The sequence below is a fragment of the Crinia signifera genome, chromosome 5 (genome assembly GCF_055691185.1).
Source record: "Crinia signifera chromosome 5, ASM5569118v1, whole genome shotgun sequence".
NCBI lineage: Eukaryota > Metazoa > Chordata > Amphibia > Anura > Myobatrachidae > Crinia > Crinia signifera.
The window spans coordinates 194,276,252-194,296,225 of NC_139221.1; the positions used below are offsets into that span (position 1 = coordinate 194,276,252).

Genomic DNA, 19,974 nt, shown 5'->3' on the forward strand with positions numbered 1-19,974 from the left:
TTGAGCGCTGGCAGTGACAGACGTTACTGACCAACATCTGTGCTCAATTTTTGGCGCAGGACCTTTTTTTTTTTTTTTAACCCCTTCAATTTTTTTTTTTTTTATTGGGATCAAATTCCTGTATAAAGTATTTTTTTTTCTGCACTACATACACACTACACACTACATACCCCCCGTGTTGAAATAAAGTTTGTACCCCCCCAACACTATACACGTGTTGAAACATTACACTTACTGAAACACAAAAATAAAAATGGCATCCCAAATGTCATCCCAAATGTCATCCCAGTCATCCAGAAGAATGTATTCAGCGGAGGAGGCATATGCCATGCTTGCCTCTGACTCTGACACAGCCATTGATGCAAGCGGGGAATTTGAAGGATTCGTCTTAAGCTCCTCTTCCTCCTCTAGTGATGAGGGACCCCCTCAAAGACGCCCCCGTAGAGCAGCTGAGACCCCCCCCCAAATGATTGATCCCGTATGGACCCCACCACCAGACAATTTTGAGCCCCAGGTTCCTGAGTTTTTGGCCATCCCAGGAATCCAATTTGATTCAACAGGTCTCAGAGAAATTGACTTTTTCAAATTATTTTTCTCTGATGATTTTATAAATTTAATGGTGGACCAAAGTAATTTATATGCCCAGCAGTTTATTGCTCAAAACCCCACGTCATCATTTGCTAGGTGGACCCCTGTAGATGCAGTAGAGATGATGACGTTTTGGGGTCTGGTGTTACATATGGGCATAGTAAAAAAGCCAGAAATTAGGCAATATTGGAGTACAGATGTTCTGTACAGCACCCCACTTTACCGTATGGCCATGACTCGGACTCGTTTTGAGATAATCCTTAAATTTTTACATTACACCGATAATGCACAGTGCCCACCCAGAGATGATCCCACCTTTGACCGGCTATTCAAAGTCAGGCCGGTCATTGATCATTTCAGTGCCAAATTTGCAGAGATGTACATCCCTGAAAAATTTATTTGTATCGACGAGTCCCTTATACATTTTAAAGGAAGGGTTAAATTCCGCCAGTACCTTCCCAGTAAGAGGGCAAGGTATGGCATAAAAATGTATAAACTGTGTGAAAGCACCTCAGGGTACACCCACAGGTTTAGGGTATATGAAGGGAAGGATTCAAGAATTGAACCGCCAGAATGCCCCCCCTCCCTCGTAGGTGTTAGTGGAAAAATTGTCTGGGATTTAGTGCACCCCTTCCTGGATAAAGATTATCACCTCTATGTGGATAACTTTTACACTAGCATCCCCCTGTTTAAGGCCCTTGGTTCAAGAGGTACAGCAGCTTGCGGTACTGTGCGCAAGAACCAAAGAGGCCTCCCAAAAACGCACATTGCCCAAGTACTGAGAAGGGGTGAAAGCAGGGGAATATGCACCGAAAATATGTTGTTGGTCAAATATAAGGACAAGAGGGATGTCCTTATACTGACAACAATTCATGGAGACAGTACCACCTCCATCCCTGTACGAGGTACCAGTACCCACACCTCAAAACCTAATTGTATCCTAGATTACAATAAGTACATGGGCGGAGTGGATCTTTCAGATCAGGTACTGAAGCCGTACAGTCCCCTGCGGAAAACAAAAATCTGGTACAAGAAGCTGGCCGTGTATATCATCCAGATGGCACTGTATAACGCTTACGTGCTATTCCATTCTACCAGCCAGAGGGGGACATTTATGCACTTTCAAGAGGAAGTCATAAAGGGCCTAATATTTGGGAACCAGCAGGCAGAGGGCCCCAGAACTTCTAGTACTGGCCCCCGTATTGTACCAGGGCAGCATTTTCCTAACGAAATCCCCTCCACTGCAAGAAAGGGCAGGACACAAAAAAGGTGCAAAGTTTGCTATAAAAAGGGAATAAGAAAGGATACTATTTCCCACTGTGAAACTTGCCCCGACAAACCCGGCCTATGTATAAAGGAGTGTTTTAAAATATACCACACATCTATGGATTATTAGGTTCATCATTTCACCGTGCTTCGGGGGTCTTGCTAATGCCACATAGCACCCACCATTCATTCCACCAGAATCTGAGCTGCAAAATCCAAAAATCACTCCTTCCCTTCTGAGTCCTGCCATGCACCCAACTGGTATTTTTTGGTCACATATGAGGCATTGCCGTACTTGGGAGAAATTGGGGCACAGATTTTGGGGTGCTTTGTCTCCTTCATTCCTTGTGAAAATGACAAATTTGGAGCCAGAACTGCATTTTTGTGTAAAAAATGTAATTTTTCATTTGCACAGCCCAGTTGTATCAAAATTGGTGAAACCCCTGGGGGTTTGAAATGTACACTATACCCCTAGATGAATTCCCTGAGGGGTGTAGTTTGCAAAATGGGGTCACTTGTGGGGGGGTTCCACTGTATTGGTGCTTCGGGGGTCTTGCTAATGCGACATAGCACCCACCAACATTCCACCAGAATCTGTGCTGCAAAATCCAAATATCACTCCTTCCCTTCTGAGTCCTGCCATTTTTTGGTCACACATGAGGCATTGTCGTACTCGGGAGAAATTGGGGCACGGATTTTGGGGTGCTTTGTCTCCTTCATTCCTTGTGAAAATGAAAAATTTGGAGCCAGAACTGCATTTTTGTGTAAAAAATGTAATTTTTCATTTGCACAGCCCAGTTGTATCAAAATTGGTGAAACCCCTGGGGGTTTGAAATGTACACTATACCCCTAGATGAATTCCCTGAGGGGTGTAGTTTGCAAAATGGGGTCACTTGTGGGGGGGTTCCACTGTATTGGTGCTTCGGGGGTCTTGCTAATGCGACATAGCACCCACCAACATTCCACCAGAATCTGAGCTGCAAAATCCAAAAATCACTCCTTCCCTTCTGAGTCCTGCCATGCACCCAAATGGTATTTTTTGGTCACATGTGAGGCATTGCCGTACTCGGGAGAAATTGGGGCACAGATTTTGGGGTGCTTTGTCTCCTTCATTCCTTGTGAAAATGAAAAATTTGGAGCCAGAACTGCATTTTTGTGTAAAAAATGTAATTTTTCATTTGCACAGCCCAGTTGTATCAAAATTGGTGAAACCCCTGGGGGTTTGAAATGTACACTATACCCCTAGATTAATTCCCTGAGGGGTGTAGTTTGCAAAATGGGGTCACTTGTGGGGGGTTCCACTGTATTGGTGCTTTGGGGGTCTTGCTAATGCGACATAGCACCCACCAACATTCCACCAGAATCTGAGCTGCAAAATCCAAAAATCACTCCTTCCCTTCTGAGTCCTGCCATGCACCCAAATGGTATTTTTTGGTCACATGTGAGGCATTGCCGTACTCGGGAGAAATTGGGGCACAGATTTTGGGGTGCTTTGTCTCCTTCATTCCTTGTGAAAATGACAAATTTGGAGCCAGAACTGCATTTTTGTGTAAAAAATGTAATTTTTCATTTGCACAGCCCAGTTGTATCAAAATTGGTGAAACCCCTGGGGGTTTGAAATGTACACTATACCCCTAGATGAATTCCCTGAGGGGTGTAGTTTGCAAAATGGGGTCACTTGTGGGGGGGTTCCACTGTATTGGTGCTTCGGGGGTCTTGCTAATGCGACATAGCACCCACCAACATTCCACCAGAATCTGAGCTGCAAAATCCAAAAATCACTCCTTCCCTTCTGAGTCCTGCCATACACCCAAATGGTATTTTTTGGTCACATGTGAGGCATTGTCGTACTCGGGAGAAATTGGGGCACAGATTTTGGGGTGCTTTGTCTCCTTCATTCCTTGTGAAAATGAAAAATTTGGAGCCAGAACTGCATTTTTGTGTAAAAAATGTAATTTTTCATTTGCACAGCCCAGTTGTATCAAAATTGGTGAAACCCCTGGGGGTTTGAAATGTACACTATACCCCTAGATGAATTCCCTGAGGGGTGTAGTTTGCAAAATGGGGTCACTTGTGGGGGGGTTCCACTGTATTGGTGCTTCGGGGGTCTTGCTAATGCGACATAGCACCCACCAACATTCCACCAGAATCTGAGCTGCAAAATCCAAAAATCACTCCTTCCCTTCTGAGTCCTGCCATGCACCCAAATGGTATTTTTTGGTCACATGTGAGGCATTGCCGTACTCGGGAGAAATTGGGGCACAGATTTTGGGGTGCTTTGTCTCCTTCATTCCTTGTGAAAATGACAAATTTGGAGCCAGAACTGCATTTTTGTGTAAAAAATGTAATTTTTCATTTGCACAGCCCAGTTGTATCAAAATTGGTGAAACCCCTGGGGGTTTGAAATGTACACTTTACCCCTAGATGACTTACCTGAGGGGTGTAGTTTGCAAAATGGGGTCACTTGTGGGGGGGTTCCACTGTATTGGTGCTTCGGGGGTCTTGCTAATGCGACCTAGCACCCACCAACATTCCACCAGAATCTGAGCAGCAAAATCCAAAAATCACTCCTTCCCTTCTGAGTCCTGCCATGCACCCAAATGGTATTTTTTGGTCACAGGTGAGGCATTGTCGTACTCGGGAGAAATTGGGGCACAGATTTTGGGGTGCTTTGTCTCCTTCATTCCTTGTGAAAATGACAAATTTGGAGCCAGAACTGCATTTTTGTGTAAAAAATGTAATTTTTCATTTGCACAGCCCAGTTGTATCAAAATTGGTGAAACCCCTGGGGGTTTGAAATGTACACTATACCCCTAGATGAATTCCCTGAGGGGTGTAGTTTACAAAATGGGGTCACTTGTGGGGGGGTTCCACTGTATTGGTGCTTCGGGGGTCTTGCTAATGCGACATAGCACCCACCAACATTCCACCAGAATCTGAGCTGCAAAATCCAAAAATCACTCCTTCCCTTCTGAGTCCTGCCATGCACCCAAATGGTATTTTTGGTCACATGTGAGGCATTGCCGTACTCGGGAGAAATTGGGGCACAGATTTTGGGGTGCTTTGTCTCCTTCATTCCTTGTGAAAATGAAAAATTTGGAGCCAGAACTGCATTTTTGTGTAAAAAAATAAATTTTTCATTTTCACTGCCCAGTTGTACCACAATTGGTGAAACCCCTGGGGGTTTGAAATGTACACTATACCCCTAGATGAATTCCCTGAGGGGTGTAGTTTGCAAAATGGGGTCACTTGTGGGGGGGTTCCTAACTTTTAGCATCTTATGGTACCTAGAAACCTACATGGTGCCTAAAAAATAATCTCATAAAAAGGAGGCTCCAAAATCAAGTAGGTGCTCCTTCTATTATGAAGCCTGTGGTTTGGTCAACGTGCACACTAGGGCCACATATAGGATATTTATGAAAACAAAAGAATTGGGGGAATCAATTTTTAGTCACATTTCTCTAGTAAAATCTACTGTGTTCCTTAGAAAAATGTATTAAAATTGCAAATCTGCAAAAAAAATGAAATTTTGAAATTTCACCTACACTTTGTTTTAATTCCTGTGAAACACCTAAAGGGTTAACAAACTTCCAAAATGCTGTTTTGAATACTGTGAGGGGTGCAGTTTTTGAAATGGCATCATTTATGGGGGTGTCTCACATACAAGTCCCTCAAAGTCACATCAGAACTGAACTGGTCCCTAAAAAAATCAGTGTTTGAAATTTTCTTGAAAATTTGAGAATTTGCTATTCATATTTTAAGCCTCCTAGTGTCCAAAAAAATTAAAAGGATGTTGAAATAATGATGGAAACATAAAGTAGACATATGGTCTATGTTAGTTATTAACTATTTTGAGTGGTATGATTATTTGTCTCACAAGCAGAAAATGTAACATTTTGAAAATTGCTAAATTTTCCATTTTTTTACGACATTTTGGTATTTTTCACAAAAAAACACAGACTGTATCGACCCAAATTTACCACTAACTTGAAGTACAATGTGTCACGAGAAAACAATCTCAAAATCACTGGGATAAGTAAAAGCAAAAAAAAGTTATCCCCACTTAAGTGATACCTGTCAGATTTGAAAAAAAGGGCTCTGTCAGGAAGGCAAAAACAGGCTGCGGCGGGAAGGGGTTAAAGTGATATAAACTGGATACGTCTTCTCAGTTTATTTGTAAACTCTCTTGTGTCTTTTTAGTAATTCTACAAATATCAGAGCAGAATTTCAACACTACACCCAACTAAATGTGTGTTAATAAAAGTTATACATTTATATAGTGCTCACTCATTCTGTACAGCCACCATTAATGGGTATTATTTTTTATTATTTTTATTTATATTTCATGTTTTTACCTTTTACCTAAGCTCCTTAACGCCTTCCTAAAATCTAGTAGCTTGGATGTGAATCCTTATATGTAAATTTTGTTTCCAAACCTAATAAAGTTATAACATATATTTAACATTTATATGTCTTTTATTTTTATACTCATTAAGTTAAAAAATGTTTATACATACCGTTTGCTAATGGGTTATATTGACAGGATTTTGCGGTTATTCATTCATGCTCACATAAATGATTCCATAAGCATCTATATCACCCAGTTTGGAATAAAAATCCTTTTAAAATCCTATAAGGATACAAATTAATTTATTTTATTCCTTATTACTTTTATATAAGGGTTTTTCCTAGATGACAAGGTAAATTTAGATTTAAAATTTCAACATACCTCTAATAGTGGATATATATTACCACATTTTAGAGTTTAAATTGATAGACAATCAGAAGGAGACTACTCCTAACAAACAATAAGTATACAGAGATCAAGGGATTAACAAGGATCAATCTTGAAACAACCATTAGGTTCAAAAGAGTAGACCAGTGGTTCCCAAACTGTGTGCCGTGGCACCCTGGGGTGCCTTGGGGGACTTGCAGGGGTGCCCTGGGTTGATGGTCCAGGACCAATTCAAGTTATTTATATCCAATATAATAGTCAAATTATGGACAAACAGAAGTACATTTTGTCCATTACCACATAACTGATCCTAAAGATGAGATATAAACACATTGTACTGTATTTACTTAAATTTAATATTTGTTTCTGACTTTCTCAATGAGAAACCTTTAGCCTAGGGGTGCCGCGAAAAAATTTCTGATGCTTCGGGGTGCCGTGAGTCAAAAAAGTTTGGGAACCCCTGGAGTAGACCAATTCAATTACCTTCTAGTGCTAAGTGCATGTGTACTCCTCAAGGTCCAAATGGCAAGTGAAGTCTAGGTGCCCCAGTATCTATATTTATAGGGAAGGACCTATGGTGTCACTTCCTGTTTCAAAAGTATTATTTTATTTAAAAAAAAATGTAATTAAACATAATCTAAATCAGGCATGTCCAACCTGCGGCCCTCCAGATGTGCTCAAACTACACATCCCAGCATGCATTGCCATCATTCTAGCATTCCCTAATAGCCAAATTGTGGCAAGGCATGCTAGGATGTGTAGTTTTAGCACATCTGGAGGGCCGCAGGTTGGACAAGCCTGATCTAAATAGTATGATTTCTATACTGATTTCAATTTATTATATTGCTTTTTAAGTGCTATTTTAATATTTTTATAAGGCCTTCCTCACTGGTAGTATCACTCGTGAAATATCACCTATATTACATACCCAGAGTGAAATAGTCACTACTTCTGTATATGTATATATTTTATATGTCTATACTTAGTACAAATGACTTAAAAGTCATAATTGACCTGTTTGCGTTCCACCTTACCTTTGATGGAACGCACCGCCATCATAAGGTGCCTTTATATTGCATATGTGGTTAGCGTTCTGTAATACAGGAGGAACGCTTGTGATCGCGATTTGCGCTCCACTCTCCGTGGGTGGAACGCACCGAAATTTTGGCAATTGCCCTGCATAGTGCTCCCATATTTTACATCGCTCCTAGCGGAGCGCTACCTTATTTTCTTTTAATACAGTGCTGTGATACTACTATATATAATTAAGTGGCGCCTATATGCTAAAAATTCAAAAGTGTCTATCAGTTTAATAGGTAATTGCGGAAGTCTGTGTTCCTTTTATATGGAACGCAAATTCATTTGTGGAACACACGGCCATATTTGGGTTCTATACATTTGTGTTCCTTTATTAGTGGAACCCAAGAATATCACATGGAATGCATAGTTATTTTATTTTTACTTCAAGGCAGGGCCGGCGCTGCCCGCTCAGCAGAGGATGCAAAGCAGGTAGGCGCCGGGCAGGAGAGGCGCCACTGTCCCTGCTCTGCATCCCCTGCTGTCTCTGAGGCTGCCAGCTGCTGCTGCGTCTGTCACACTGCAGGGCACGCAGCAGCGCCGGAGGCACAGAGTTCCCTCCAGGCTGGCTCATAAACATCAGGGCAGCAGTTCTAGTACGTACTAAAAGGGGCGGGGCTACACTGACGGAGGGGGCGGGGCTACACGGACATAGGGGGCGGGGCTATGATGGAGCAAGACTGAAGAGAGACACGAGAGGCTGAGCTGCCAGGACAGCAGAATAAAGTGTGAGTGTAATAATGTTGGCAAATGGTGTGGGCACGTGTATAGGAAGGCAGCATTACCAATGTCAGCAACTGGTGTGAGCATGTGTGTAGGCAGCATTACTAATGTCGACAACTGATGTGGGGATGTGTATATATAGGTAGTGCTACTAATGTCGGCAACTGGTGTGAGCATGTGTGTAGACAGCACTACTAATGTCAGCAACTGGTGTGGGCACATGTATAGTCAGCGCTATTAATGTCGGCAACTGGTGTGGGCATGTGTATAGTCAGTGCTACTAATGTCGGCAACTGCTGTGGGCATGTGTATAGTTAGCGCTACTAATGTCGGCAACTGCTGTGGGCACATGTATAGTCAGCGCTATTAATGTCGGCAACTGGTGTGGGCACGTGTATAGTCAGCGCTACTAATGTCGGCAACTGCTGTGGGCACGTGTATATTTAGCGCTACTAATGTCGGCAACTGCTGTGGGCATGTGTAAAGTCAGCGCTACTAATGTCGGCAACTGGTGTGGACATGTGTATAGTTAGCGTTACTAATGTCAGCAACTGGTGTGGGCACGTGTATAGTCAGCGCTACTAATGTCGGCAACTGGTGTGAGCATGTGTGTAGACAGAGCTAGTGATGTCGGCAACTGGTGTGGGCACTAGTATAGGCAGTGCTACTGCTGTTGGCAACTGGTGTGGGTATATGGTTACACAGTGCTACTAATGTCGGCAACTGGTGTGAGCACTACGTATAAGCAGAGCATATGTTTACACAGTAGCGCCTTGAGTCCTGTTGGAGAAAGTGCGCTATATAAATTCTACTTACTTACTTACTTACAGTGCTACTAATGTCGGCAACTGGTGTGGGCAAATGGTTACACAGTGCTACTAATGTTGGCAACTGGTGTGAGCACTACGTATAAGCAGAGCAACTACTTTTGGCAACTGGTGTGGGCGTTCTGAGTAAGCAGCCCTTCAAATGTGGGTATATCCAGGAGTATTCGGAGCATTATGTGTAGCATAATGTGTGTCAATATCATATAGGCATTATGGTGCTTGGCATATTTTGTAAGGAGAATTACGGTGTGTGGCATAATGTGTAATGGGCATTATGGTGTGCTGCATATTGTGTAAGGGGCATCATGATGTGTGACATAATGTATAATGTGTAATGGGCATTACTTTATTTATAATGTGCCTTACTGTGTGTGGTATAATGTGTAATGGGCATTGAGGTGTGAAGCATAATGTGTTATGGGGATTACAGTGTAATTGGTACTTTTATGTGACTATGCCCATTCCCCATAAAGCTACGCTCCTACATTTTTGCGCGCTCCTACGGCGCAAACTCTCCCTGTTTTTTTAACTCATGGCACCAAAATGGCTAGTTACAGCTGTGTAAGGTGAATAATATTGTGCTACTATGTGGTGTAATTTGGAGTGGGAGTACTATTGTGTGGCCATTCCCCTTCCTTGAGAGATCACACATTTTTCTTTTGGTGTGCGCTGTCCCTTTGTAAAGCTTGGGTGGGCGCAAATTTATAGTTTTCAGGAGGGCGCCGAACCCCCTAGCACCGGCCCTGCTTCAAGGCTTCTTCAATTAGGTGCTTAATATTTTATGATATAAGTGTTATGTTTATTTACTATGTTTACTTTGTTGACTGAGTGTGAATGTGTCTACTTTTTCTCTCCTTTTTGGGGATTTATAAAGGGTTAGGTGTTTTTCTGAACTAAACATTATACCCTCTATTGCTTAATAATTATTATGGTCCATATTTTGAACTTTTCAATGTTTGTTATCCGATTGACCCTTATTTTACATCAAATATTACATACATAAAATGACAGACAATTATTATTCAAAAAGATGTTTCAAAAGATGATACAGTTACAGACATTTATTTTTCAAAAGATGTTTCCAATCTCTTATACCTAGCTCCATCCAAATGATATTATTAATACATACATTTATACATAATGTTCAAGATTATTGGTATATACACTTGTAAAACATTTTACATCATGGCATTCATCTATTTATAAATTTTCTTGTATTTTACAATAACCATTTGATGTAATACTAATATCTATTTTAATATAACCATTTGATGTAGTATAAATATATATTCCCTTTTTATTCAATGGATGTAATCTAATAATAATTGGTTACAATATATTTCTGTATGGTGCGGACACAACCCTTATTCTGAGTTCTCCAAGGAAACTTAAAATTTTTTTTTTATTACTTATTATTTTTTACATATTCATAAAGGAGCAAATTATTATAGAGATATTCTTATATTTTATAAATTGATTACCCAGAAGAGTAGGGTTGGATTACGTAGGGACCTGCTGTAATGAGAATACTCAGATTTTTTAGATTTGAAAGAAAAGGTGTTATTTCTATACATTCATTAAGGCCTTTAGGGGCCATGGTGTCCAAAGAAAAAATCCAAAAAAAGACTCCCTCATTATTAATTGTTTATCTCTGTCCCCTCCTCGAGGGTCCTCTCTGACTTGTTCTAATACTGAAAATTTTAATGTATCAAACTCTGAATTGTGCTTTTGTTCAAAGTGTCTGGGAAGACTATGCGTTTGAACCTTCTTTTTTATATTTCGTAGGTGCTCCTAAATTCGGATTTTTAAGTTTCTCTTGGTTTTACCCACATATAATAGATTGCATCCGCACTTAACTACATATACCACATAGGTGGAATTACAGGTTACCACATTACTCATTCTATATGCTTTTTTTTTTAAATCGGGTAAAAAAATTTTTTTTAAATAAAATAACACTATTGAAACAGGAAGTGACATCGAAGGTCCTTCCCTATAAATATAGATACTGGGGCACCTAGACTTCACTTGCCATTTGGACCTTGAGGAGTACACATGCACTTAGCACTAGAAGGTAATTGAATTGGTCTACTCTTTTGAACCTAATGGTTGTTTCAAGATTGATCCTTGTTAATCCCTTGATCTCTGTATACTTATTGTTTGTTAGGAGTGGTCTCCTTCTGATTGTCTATCAATTTGAACTCTAAAATGTGGTAATACATATCCACTATTAGAGGTATGTTGAAATTTTAAATCTAAATTTACCTTGTCATCTAGGAAAAACCCTTATATAAAAGTAATAAGGAATAAAATAAATTTAATTTGTATCCTTATAGGATTTTAAAAGGATTTTTATTCCAAACTGGGTGATATAGATGCTTATGGAATAATTTATGTGAGCATGAATGAATAACCGCAAAATCCTGTCAATATAACCCGTTAGTAAACGGTATGTATAAACATTTTTTAACTTAATGAGTATAAAAATAAAAGACATATAAATGTTAAATATATGTTATAACTTTATTAGGTTTGGAAACAAAATTTACATATAAGGATTCACATCCAAGCTACTAGATTTTAGGAAGGTGTTAAGGAGCTTCCAGTAAAAGGTAAAAACATGAAATATAAAAAAATAAAATAAAAAATAAATACCCATTAATGGTGGCTGTACAGAATGAGTGAACACTATATAAATGTATTACTTTTATTAACACACATTTAGTTGGGTGTAGTGTTGAAATTCTGTTCTGATATTTGTAGAATTACTAAAAAGACACCAGAGAGTTTACAAATAAACTGAGAAGACGTATCCAGTTTATATCACTTTAAAGACTTCAATGTTAAAATGACTCCATCCCCTAAAAAAAAATCTATTTATCTTTGACCAGTTCCTTTGATACAATAATAATAACAACAATTTGTTACAAATATGATTGTCCTTGAGACTCTGTTCCTTATTCCATCTGTCCCTGTTAGTACACATTATTGTTTACTTACAATTGTTTTTGTTATTGTTAATTGTTTGTATATTAATGTTTTTCCCTGTTATGGTATTGTACCTTTTTTAGATTATTTCAAAATATTTGGCACACCCCTGATGAAGTCTCTTGAAGGAGACGAAACGCGTCGGTTTTTTTGATATCATCCATAATCAAAGGATAATACCAAAGACAAGAATTAACTGCAAAAAAGTTAGGTTTTTATGTTTGTGTCAACAAATGTATTTTACATGAAAGAAAAATCTTAGTGTGTACAAATTGGACAAATAAGGATTGGGAAAAACAGAAATTAGTTCAACTCTAAATTTATGTAAGGGCGCCATATAACACTATTGTAGGGTGATATATATATATATATATATATATATATATATATATACACACACACATACATACATTTGTGTGTGTGTATTTATATACATGTCAATAAACGTGCGCATACATTGGTGGCCAGGGCCAGGCTGGCAGTGGGCAGCGGCGGCAGGAGGAGGACTGTCCCGGAGAGTGGACAACACATGCAGCGGGATGGTCAGACTTGAGTGGTGGGTTTTTCTGGGGCAGGACAAACCAGGGCAGGTTTGTACTGCCCCAGCAAAACCCACCACATTAAGTTGTAAGCCCCCCTCACCTCCGCTCTGGCGTTAGTACGCCGGAGCTACCCTGCAGTGCTGCCGCTGTCCCCCCTGCCTAAGTTGCCTTTCACATTCAGCAGTGACGTCGGCGGCAGGCTGGGGGATGTTCGCGGCGGCTCGGGAGGACTCTGGTGCCTGAGCGCTCCCGAGTCCCCCCGAGCCGCGATGACCATACCCGAGCCTGCCGCCGACGTTACTGTAAAATGAGTGACGGCTGGCTGGCTGGCTGCCGGACGGGTCAACGGAGCTCCGGCGTACCAATCGCCGGAGCGAAGGTGACGGGGGGGTGGGGGGGGACTGGAAGGGTGTAGGGTGGGGGCCTCGAGGTGCTGCGCCAGTGATGCACACCTGGACACCACTGGCGCACACCTATTCTATATTAGTGATATGCCTGGAAATTTTCCGGTACAGCCCGCTGTGGCAGCCACTCAAGGGGTTAAAGCTGGGTATTAGGGATAGTAGCATGCAGCTGCTCTCTGGCAGCACAAGGCAGCAGGAAGAATGGAGCACTGTTCCAGCAACAGCAGTGAGGCTGACACCAGTGCCAGACACTGTCCTGACAGCAGCACAGCATTGCTGGGAGGTTACACTGCGGAAGGCCCCGGAGATGCAGATGGCAAATGGCGAGGAGGCTGTTGTACAATCTTCATCCGCCTCCTTCCGTCCTGTGTACAGCCCTGGCCAGGACCACCTTTCACTCCCCAGCAGCAGCAGTCTCCAGGAAGCAGTGCGCAGTGACAGCAGCCGGCCGCGTCTATGTGTGATGATCCAGGCACACACGCCGTCCTGTGCTGCGGCTGTGACTGAGGGAAGCGGAGGTCACAGTCAGACAGTGACTGACGCCGGCGCGGGGGGGGGGGAATCTGTGGCGGCGGCAGTCGGAGGAAAGCCCGGAGGCTTTTTCAGATACACAGATTCCGGGAGAATCCTGGAATCCGGGAGACTGGAAAAGCCTCCGGGAGGGTTGCCACCCAAAACGGGAGATTCCCGGAAATCCGGGAGAGGTGGCAACCCTACTGATGCCTCAGCTCACTACAGCTGCACTCTTTATTACTTTTGTCATTGGCCAGCCACGTCTCCTCCCACCTGCAGGTATAAAAGTGCTAGGAGGACTCCTGCACTTTGCTAGTACTTCAATTGTCATTCATACATGCAAGTGTTGCCTGCTGGTGTTTGTCTCTCGCTGCTGCAGTGTGATCCTTCAGGTATTCCAGCTCCTTAGGCGATCCAGGAATTCCATCTCCTGTGACCATCTGGGTATAACATCTCCTGTGATCGGTGTCCGCTGCCAGACTCTCCAGTATCGGTTCCAGCCTACTGTAGCTCCAGGATTCCATCCTGTCCGATATTCCGCCATCATCTGTAATTCCGATGTTCTATCATCATCCGATGTTCCGCCATCATCTGTGATTTCCGATGTTCCATCATCATCCGATGTTCCATCATCATCTGTGATTCCGTTGTTCCATTCCTCATCCAAGTTTCCGATATTCCTCCTGGTTCCGATGTTCAATCATCATCCAATGTTCCATCTCCACTCCTGAGTATTTGATACATTCCGGCATTCGATGTTCCAGCCATCGATTCACAGTTCACTCACATTCAAGTACAGTAAAGTATTACTTCCATATTGACTTTGTTATTCATGGACTTCATCAGTGCATTGCACTGCACCATTTTTCATCTGTCCTGTGTCATTCCATATTGCTTACTTTACTGCCCATTATATACAACTTTCTTGTCTTTCAATAAACCTGGTTGTATTTTTTATCATCGACTCATCTCTGCCTCTGGATGCACTGTCGCGCAAGTGAATGCGCAGGGGTCTCCTGCAGCCTCCCCGATTGCGGTATCGGTCCAGGTTCCCTCCAGAGGACTTAGTCTCTGCGACTCGGACCCCTGGTGTGACAATTCATTTAACACTGCTTGACCTTGCACACAGGGCCTGCGCCCTCCTGCAAACTTTAAATTTGTGCCCTCTCATACACACCAAAAAAAAAGGAAGGGGCATGGCCACACAATAGCACAATCTTATTCACTTTACACAGCACCAGTGCCATAATTAGTCATTTTAGTGCCCTTTGCCAGAAAGGAAACTTGTGACCCTCAACCCCTGATCACCACCACCACCACCACAGTCAAAACAGGGAGAATGCATACCGATGGGGCAGGGCCACATAACCGTACCAATAACATCGTAATGCACATTACACATTATGCCACATGCTATAATGGCCATTACACATTATGCCTCACAGTAATGCCTATTACACATTATGCCAAACATCGTGATGCAGCACACCATTAGGCCCATTACACATTATGCCACAAACCGTAATGCCCCTTAAACAATATGCTGCACACTTTAATGCCCATATGGCATTATGCAATGTCCCAAGTACTCCTGCTTATACACATAATGCCACCAGTAGTGCCACTTACATAATGCCCCAGTAATGCCTCTTATAAAATCCCCCCAGTAGTGCCTATTACACATAATGCCAACAGTAATGCTCCTTACACAATGCCCAGAGTAGTGTCCATAGCAGTATGTCCCCAGTACTGCTAACAGCCCAGCATCTGGCATCCCGCCTCCACCGCTGGTGATCTGAAGGCTGGGAGGAGAGCAGAGCCTGCAGAGGCACTGAATTGATTTTCAAATATGGTGCCGACTCATGAACCAATTGGAGGTCATGGTCCAACACCGAATCAATAACTGCAGCTGCTGGACCACAAGCTCTGAGAGCAGTGGCATCTGGCGATCAGCAGTGAGTGGTTGTGCAAGTAGTGCTGCCAGGTGGTATACCCACAGTGTAAATGGGAAAGACATGACTGGCAGACATCTAGTTCCGGCCCTGCACAGCACCTAGTGCCCCTGTTCAGCACTTAGTGCCCCTGTTCACATTAGGCTTCTCAGTAGTGCCCAGTACACAAAATAACCACAGTAGTAGCACTGCTTATACATATACAGTAGTAGAACCCTTACGCACATGATGATGGCAAGCTATGACAGCGAGCCTTCGGAGTATTGAACTTCCTTCCCTTCACTTTCTGAAAAGAAACAGCGAGGTGGAAACAGCGAGTGTGCCCATTAAAACAGAGGGGCTCGCCACAAATTGCCGCAAACCTCACTGTTTAAGGTAATCCTCACAGTCCTTAAATACATTGAATACGGCGAGGGGGGTTGGACGATGAGGATGGCTTTTACTCGCCCAAAAAAGCCATCCTTGCCAAAGAAATCCACTGCGGCACCGCTCGCATTGAATACACCCGATAATGTCCACAGTAGTAGCTTGACTTACACATAGGACGTGTGTTTGCACAGGAGAGTGATGTTTCACGACTGCGCATGCACATATAGTTTTATGAGCATGTGAAGCCGCTTGGTGCAATCGGGTGCGGCGAACTGCATGTTCGCTGTCCCGTTTGCACCTAACAGTGTGGGCAGGGGGCGTGGGGCGGCGCCGACGGGCTGTGTCCATGGGAACGTTCCCATGCTAATTTCGGTGGGAGGGCAGCTGATGCCAGTGGATATCAGCTGCCCGCCCGCTTCCCGCACAGGGAGCTTGCAAATGTAAGACACCACTGTAGAAATCATTCGATGGTAAGGCTCCACTTACTGCAGTAATAAACATGTCACTCTGAGCGGGGCGGCCGCCAGTATTATACGCTCCTGGAGCCAGCAGTAGATGCCCAGCGGCAGGACAGCTAGAGCCGCCCACAGAGCAGCAGAACCTTAGTGGCCTGGGGGCGCAGGAGCAGCCCAGGAATCAGCAGATGCTTGCCAGACAGGGAGTAGGAGGCGGCTGGAGAGCAGTAGGCGATTGATGGCAATGGAGCACTGCAGGAAAACTTACCATTGTGGAGCAGGTGACCCGCCAATGCTGTTGAGCAGACCTGCCTCCTGTCCGCACTCTCTTCTCTCCCAGTCCCCTCACACCCCCCTGTCACCTTACCCCCTTCCCTCTCTTGCCCCCATCACCTCACTCCCCCGCTCTTGCCCCATCACCTCACCCCTCTCCTGCTCCCTCACCACCCTCTATGTTGCCCTGTCACCTACAGTTCAAAAGATTATTATGTGGTGTGACCCAGAAACAGTTCAGTAGGACCCCAAATTTATAAAGCTTTTTTAGGGCTTGCGAGCCCGATGCACGCTCCCATGTGAGCGCAAATCGGCAGTGAAATAGAGAGGGCAGGCAAGACTATATAGTGCAGATCTGCACTATATAGTGTAAATTGTGCTACTCTAGCATGCCTCGCGATGCGAGTCCCGATGCGATCTGATCGCATCAGGACTCGCATAGCACGGCATATCGCCCCCGTGTGTACACACCATAACTCTCTGCACAAGTTACATATGTCCCACCTGCAGTGCACATGGTTTTGCGATCACATCTAAATAAACCCCTAAATGGGGAGACTGTAATCTCTCCTTCTGGGCCAGATGTACTAAGCTTGAAAAGTGATAAAATGGAGAGTGATAAACCACCAGCCAATCAGTTACTAACTGCCATGTTACAGGCTGTGTTTGAAATATGACAGGTAGGAGCTGATTGGTTGGTAGTTTATTACTCTCCAATTTATCACTTTTCAAGGCTTAGAACCTCTCGTTTACTGTGTCACAGAAATCTTAATGTGCGTACCCACGGTAAGATATAGTGCAAAATCTAGCACACTATCTAGCTAGTTTCGAATAGCATGCTAGATAGTGCACTATATATTACCGTGTGTACGCACTATCCGACATACGATGCGCTCTCCCGCCGGTTGTCTGGCAGGGAGCTGCTCGGTTGAGCATGCAACTCAATCTGGCTAGAAAGCATAAGATAGTATAGTGTAGTACAGCTGTGACGTCATATCGTATATGATATCTTATGCACATTGTACGTTATTTTAAGTACAAATCTTATGCTTTTGACCACTGGGACTTTCCTGGGAAATCGTATATAATATCATACGGAACATAAATCGTACCATGGGTACGCACCTTTACATATTCACCCAATCCCCATGCTGTAAAAAAGTCCTGGGTGACTGGACCTAGGTATTTTTTTAGGGTGTCGTTTTCACTGAGCAAAAATCTGGGTTAATGCACTTTTAAGTGCAAAAACCTGGAATTTTTAAGTAAGTGAAAAAAGGGTATTACTATACATTTTAGATCGGAAAGAAAAGTTGCTCTTTAGGTTTATTAATAGTATTAATATGTTTTGAATTTCAGTACCAGGGCAATACAATAAGCCCAACAAATGAAGTATTGGATAAAAATGTGATTTACGTGTTTTCCATGTTGAAAGGCGCACCAGGTTTTTTCTGTGTCCTCACAAGAACGCTCTTCATTTTCATGTCAGCGACAGAAGGAAACAGAAGTGGCACAGCTATGCAGAACAATGCCATTTGTGGTGCTGGGGCACTTCCTGTGCATCCTTTCTTCTTCTGCCCAAAGAGGAACTTCAGCTTTCCTTCAAACTGCATTGTCTGTTTTACATAAAATATAGTAAAATGTTATTATCCAACAAATGTGTAACCTAATAATAAGGCATATATAATAATAATAATCATATAATATATATTAATAATAAGGCATACTGTAGGTATGACTAAGTTACTATTGCTTCCCATTAGGTTTTGTGCAGCAATTATATATTTTTATAAGTGTAATGGTAAAAATTTGCCAGGTGCCTTCCTTGGGGATTTGAATATGATGTTGTAGTAGGCAGCACTCTCAGACTGTAAAAATAAGGGATACAAGACTTCTAGATGTGTTCAACATTTTGATATTTCAGTCGTCTTCATGAACAAGTGCAAAGGTTACAATCATGCCGTTTAAATAGACAGAACAGAAAACCATGTGACCAAGAAAAATGTGCTGTGCAGGGTGATGATGTCATAATTGGTGGACATCAATACAGTGAATAAAACTTCAATGGTTTCTATTACAATATTACAATGAAATAAAAGTGTACAATTATATACAATGCGATGAAAAGTTGACAGGTATAAATATGGAGAAGAGACATTAGCATATACTGCAGGAAAATATTCATATTAAACAATTATACAGTAAATTTCAATGTTAAACGTGCAGAATATAGTCAATTCAATCAATGCACAGGCACTAGTCAGTAAAAATGTCATAAGGCATGCGATGCGATGTTACGCGATGGCAGGCGATGTTATACAATTTTTAATTGTATACCATCGCATTGTATGCCATTGTATGCCATTCTATCGCATATACAATGGTATGCGATTTAAAATTGTATAAGCACCCTAATGGGTTTTTCCATGTTAAAAGTGGTCCCTATAAGATAATTAAACGTGATGGGTGCTTAGTATGTTAAAACCCCCACTATCAACGCCAACCTGAAGCGTGGCGAGCGAGGGGCGGCGGTACGCGTCCTACGACCTTTTCATACCCCCACTATCCACGTGGGCATGGAGTTGATTTTATATAGTGTGGCAAGCGCAGCGAGCCACCGAGCCTGAAGCGCGGCGAGCGGCCGCGGAATACATCTAAATTAATACGCGGCCGCTCGCTACACTTTGGGCTCGGTGGCTCGCTGCGCTCGCCACACTGTATAAAATCAGCTCCACGCCGACGTGGATAGTGGGGGTATGAAAAGGTCGTAGGACGCGTACCGCCACACCTCGCAACACTTCGGGTTGGCGTTCATAGTGGGGGTGCATTTAACATTGTAAGCCCCCATTAGGGTGCTTATACAATTAAACATTGTATAGGGGGCTTATACAATTTAAAATCGCATCGCTGTGCATCGGGTGTATGCCATGCGATGCGATTATATGTCGTGCGACCTAATATCGTGAGCGCCGTGATAATACACAAGTACCAATGTTTATATTAATGTAACTGTAAGAAATGCTCAGGGAGGCCGTTACTTTTGTTTTGAGGAAACAATTAAGGGATAACTTATTAATTAATTTAGCCTCCAGCCAGAAGAGTTTCTTTGCTCTATCACCTCCTCTTTTATCCTCAGGTACCATATCAATCATATTGTACTTTAGAGCGGCCAAAGTATGTTTATACTGCACAACGTGTTGCACAAACTGTTGTTGAATTTTCTTGCCCTCTAGGGCTAAGCGGATGGCACTGCGATGTTCTGCCA

General features: G+C 42.7%; 1 protein-coding gene across 2 annotated transcripts in view; it reads right to left on the minus strand.

Annotated features, from left to right (window-relative positions):
• Window positions 1-19,974, minus strand: part of AHRR (aryl hydrocarbon receptor repressor) — a 564,251-nt gene that overhangs the window by 59,169 nt on the left and 485,108 nt on the right. For both annotated transcript variants that reach the window (XM_083188386.1, XM_083188385.1), the window contains exon 8: window positions 18,126-18,325. In XM_083188386.1, coding sequence (XP_083044512.1) covers window positions 18,126-18,325 — 200 coding nt within the window. The remainder of the gene's footprint in view (window positions 1-18,125; window positions 18,326-19,974) is intronic.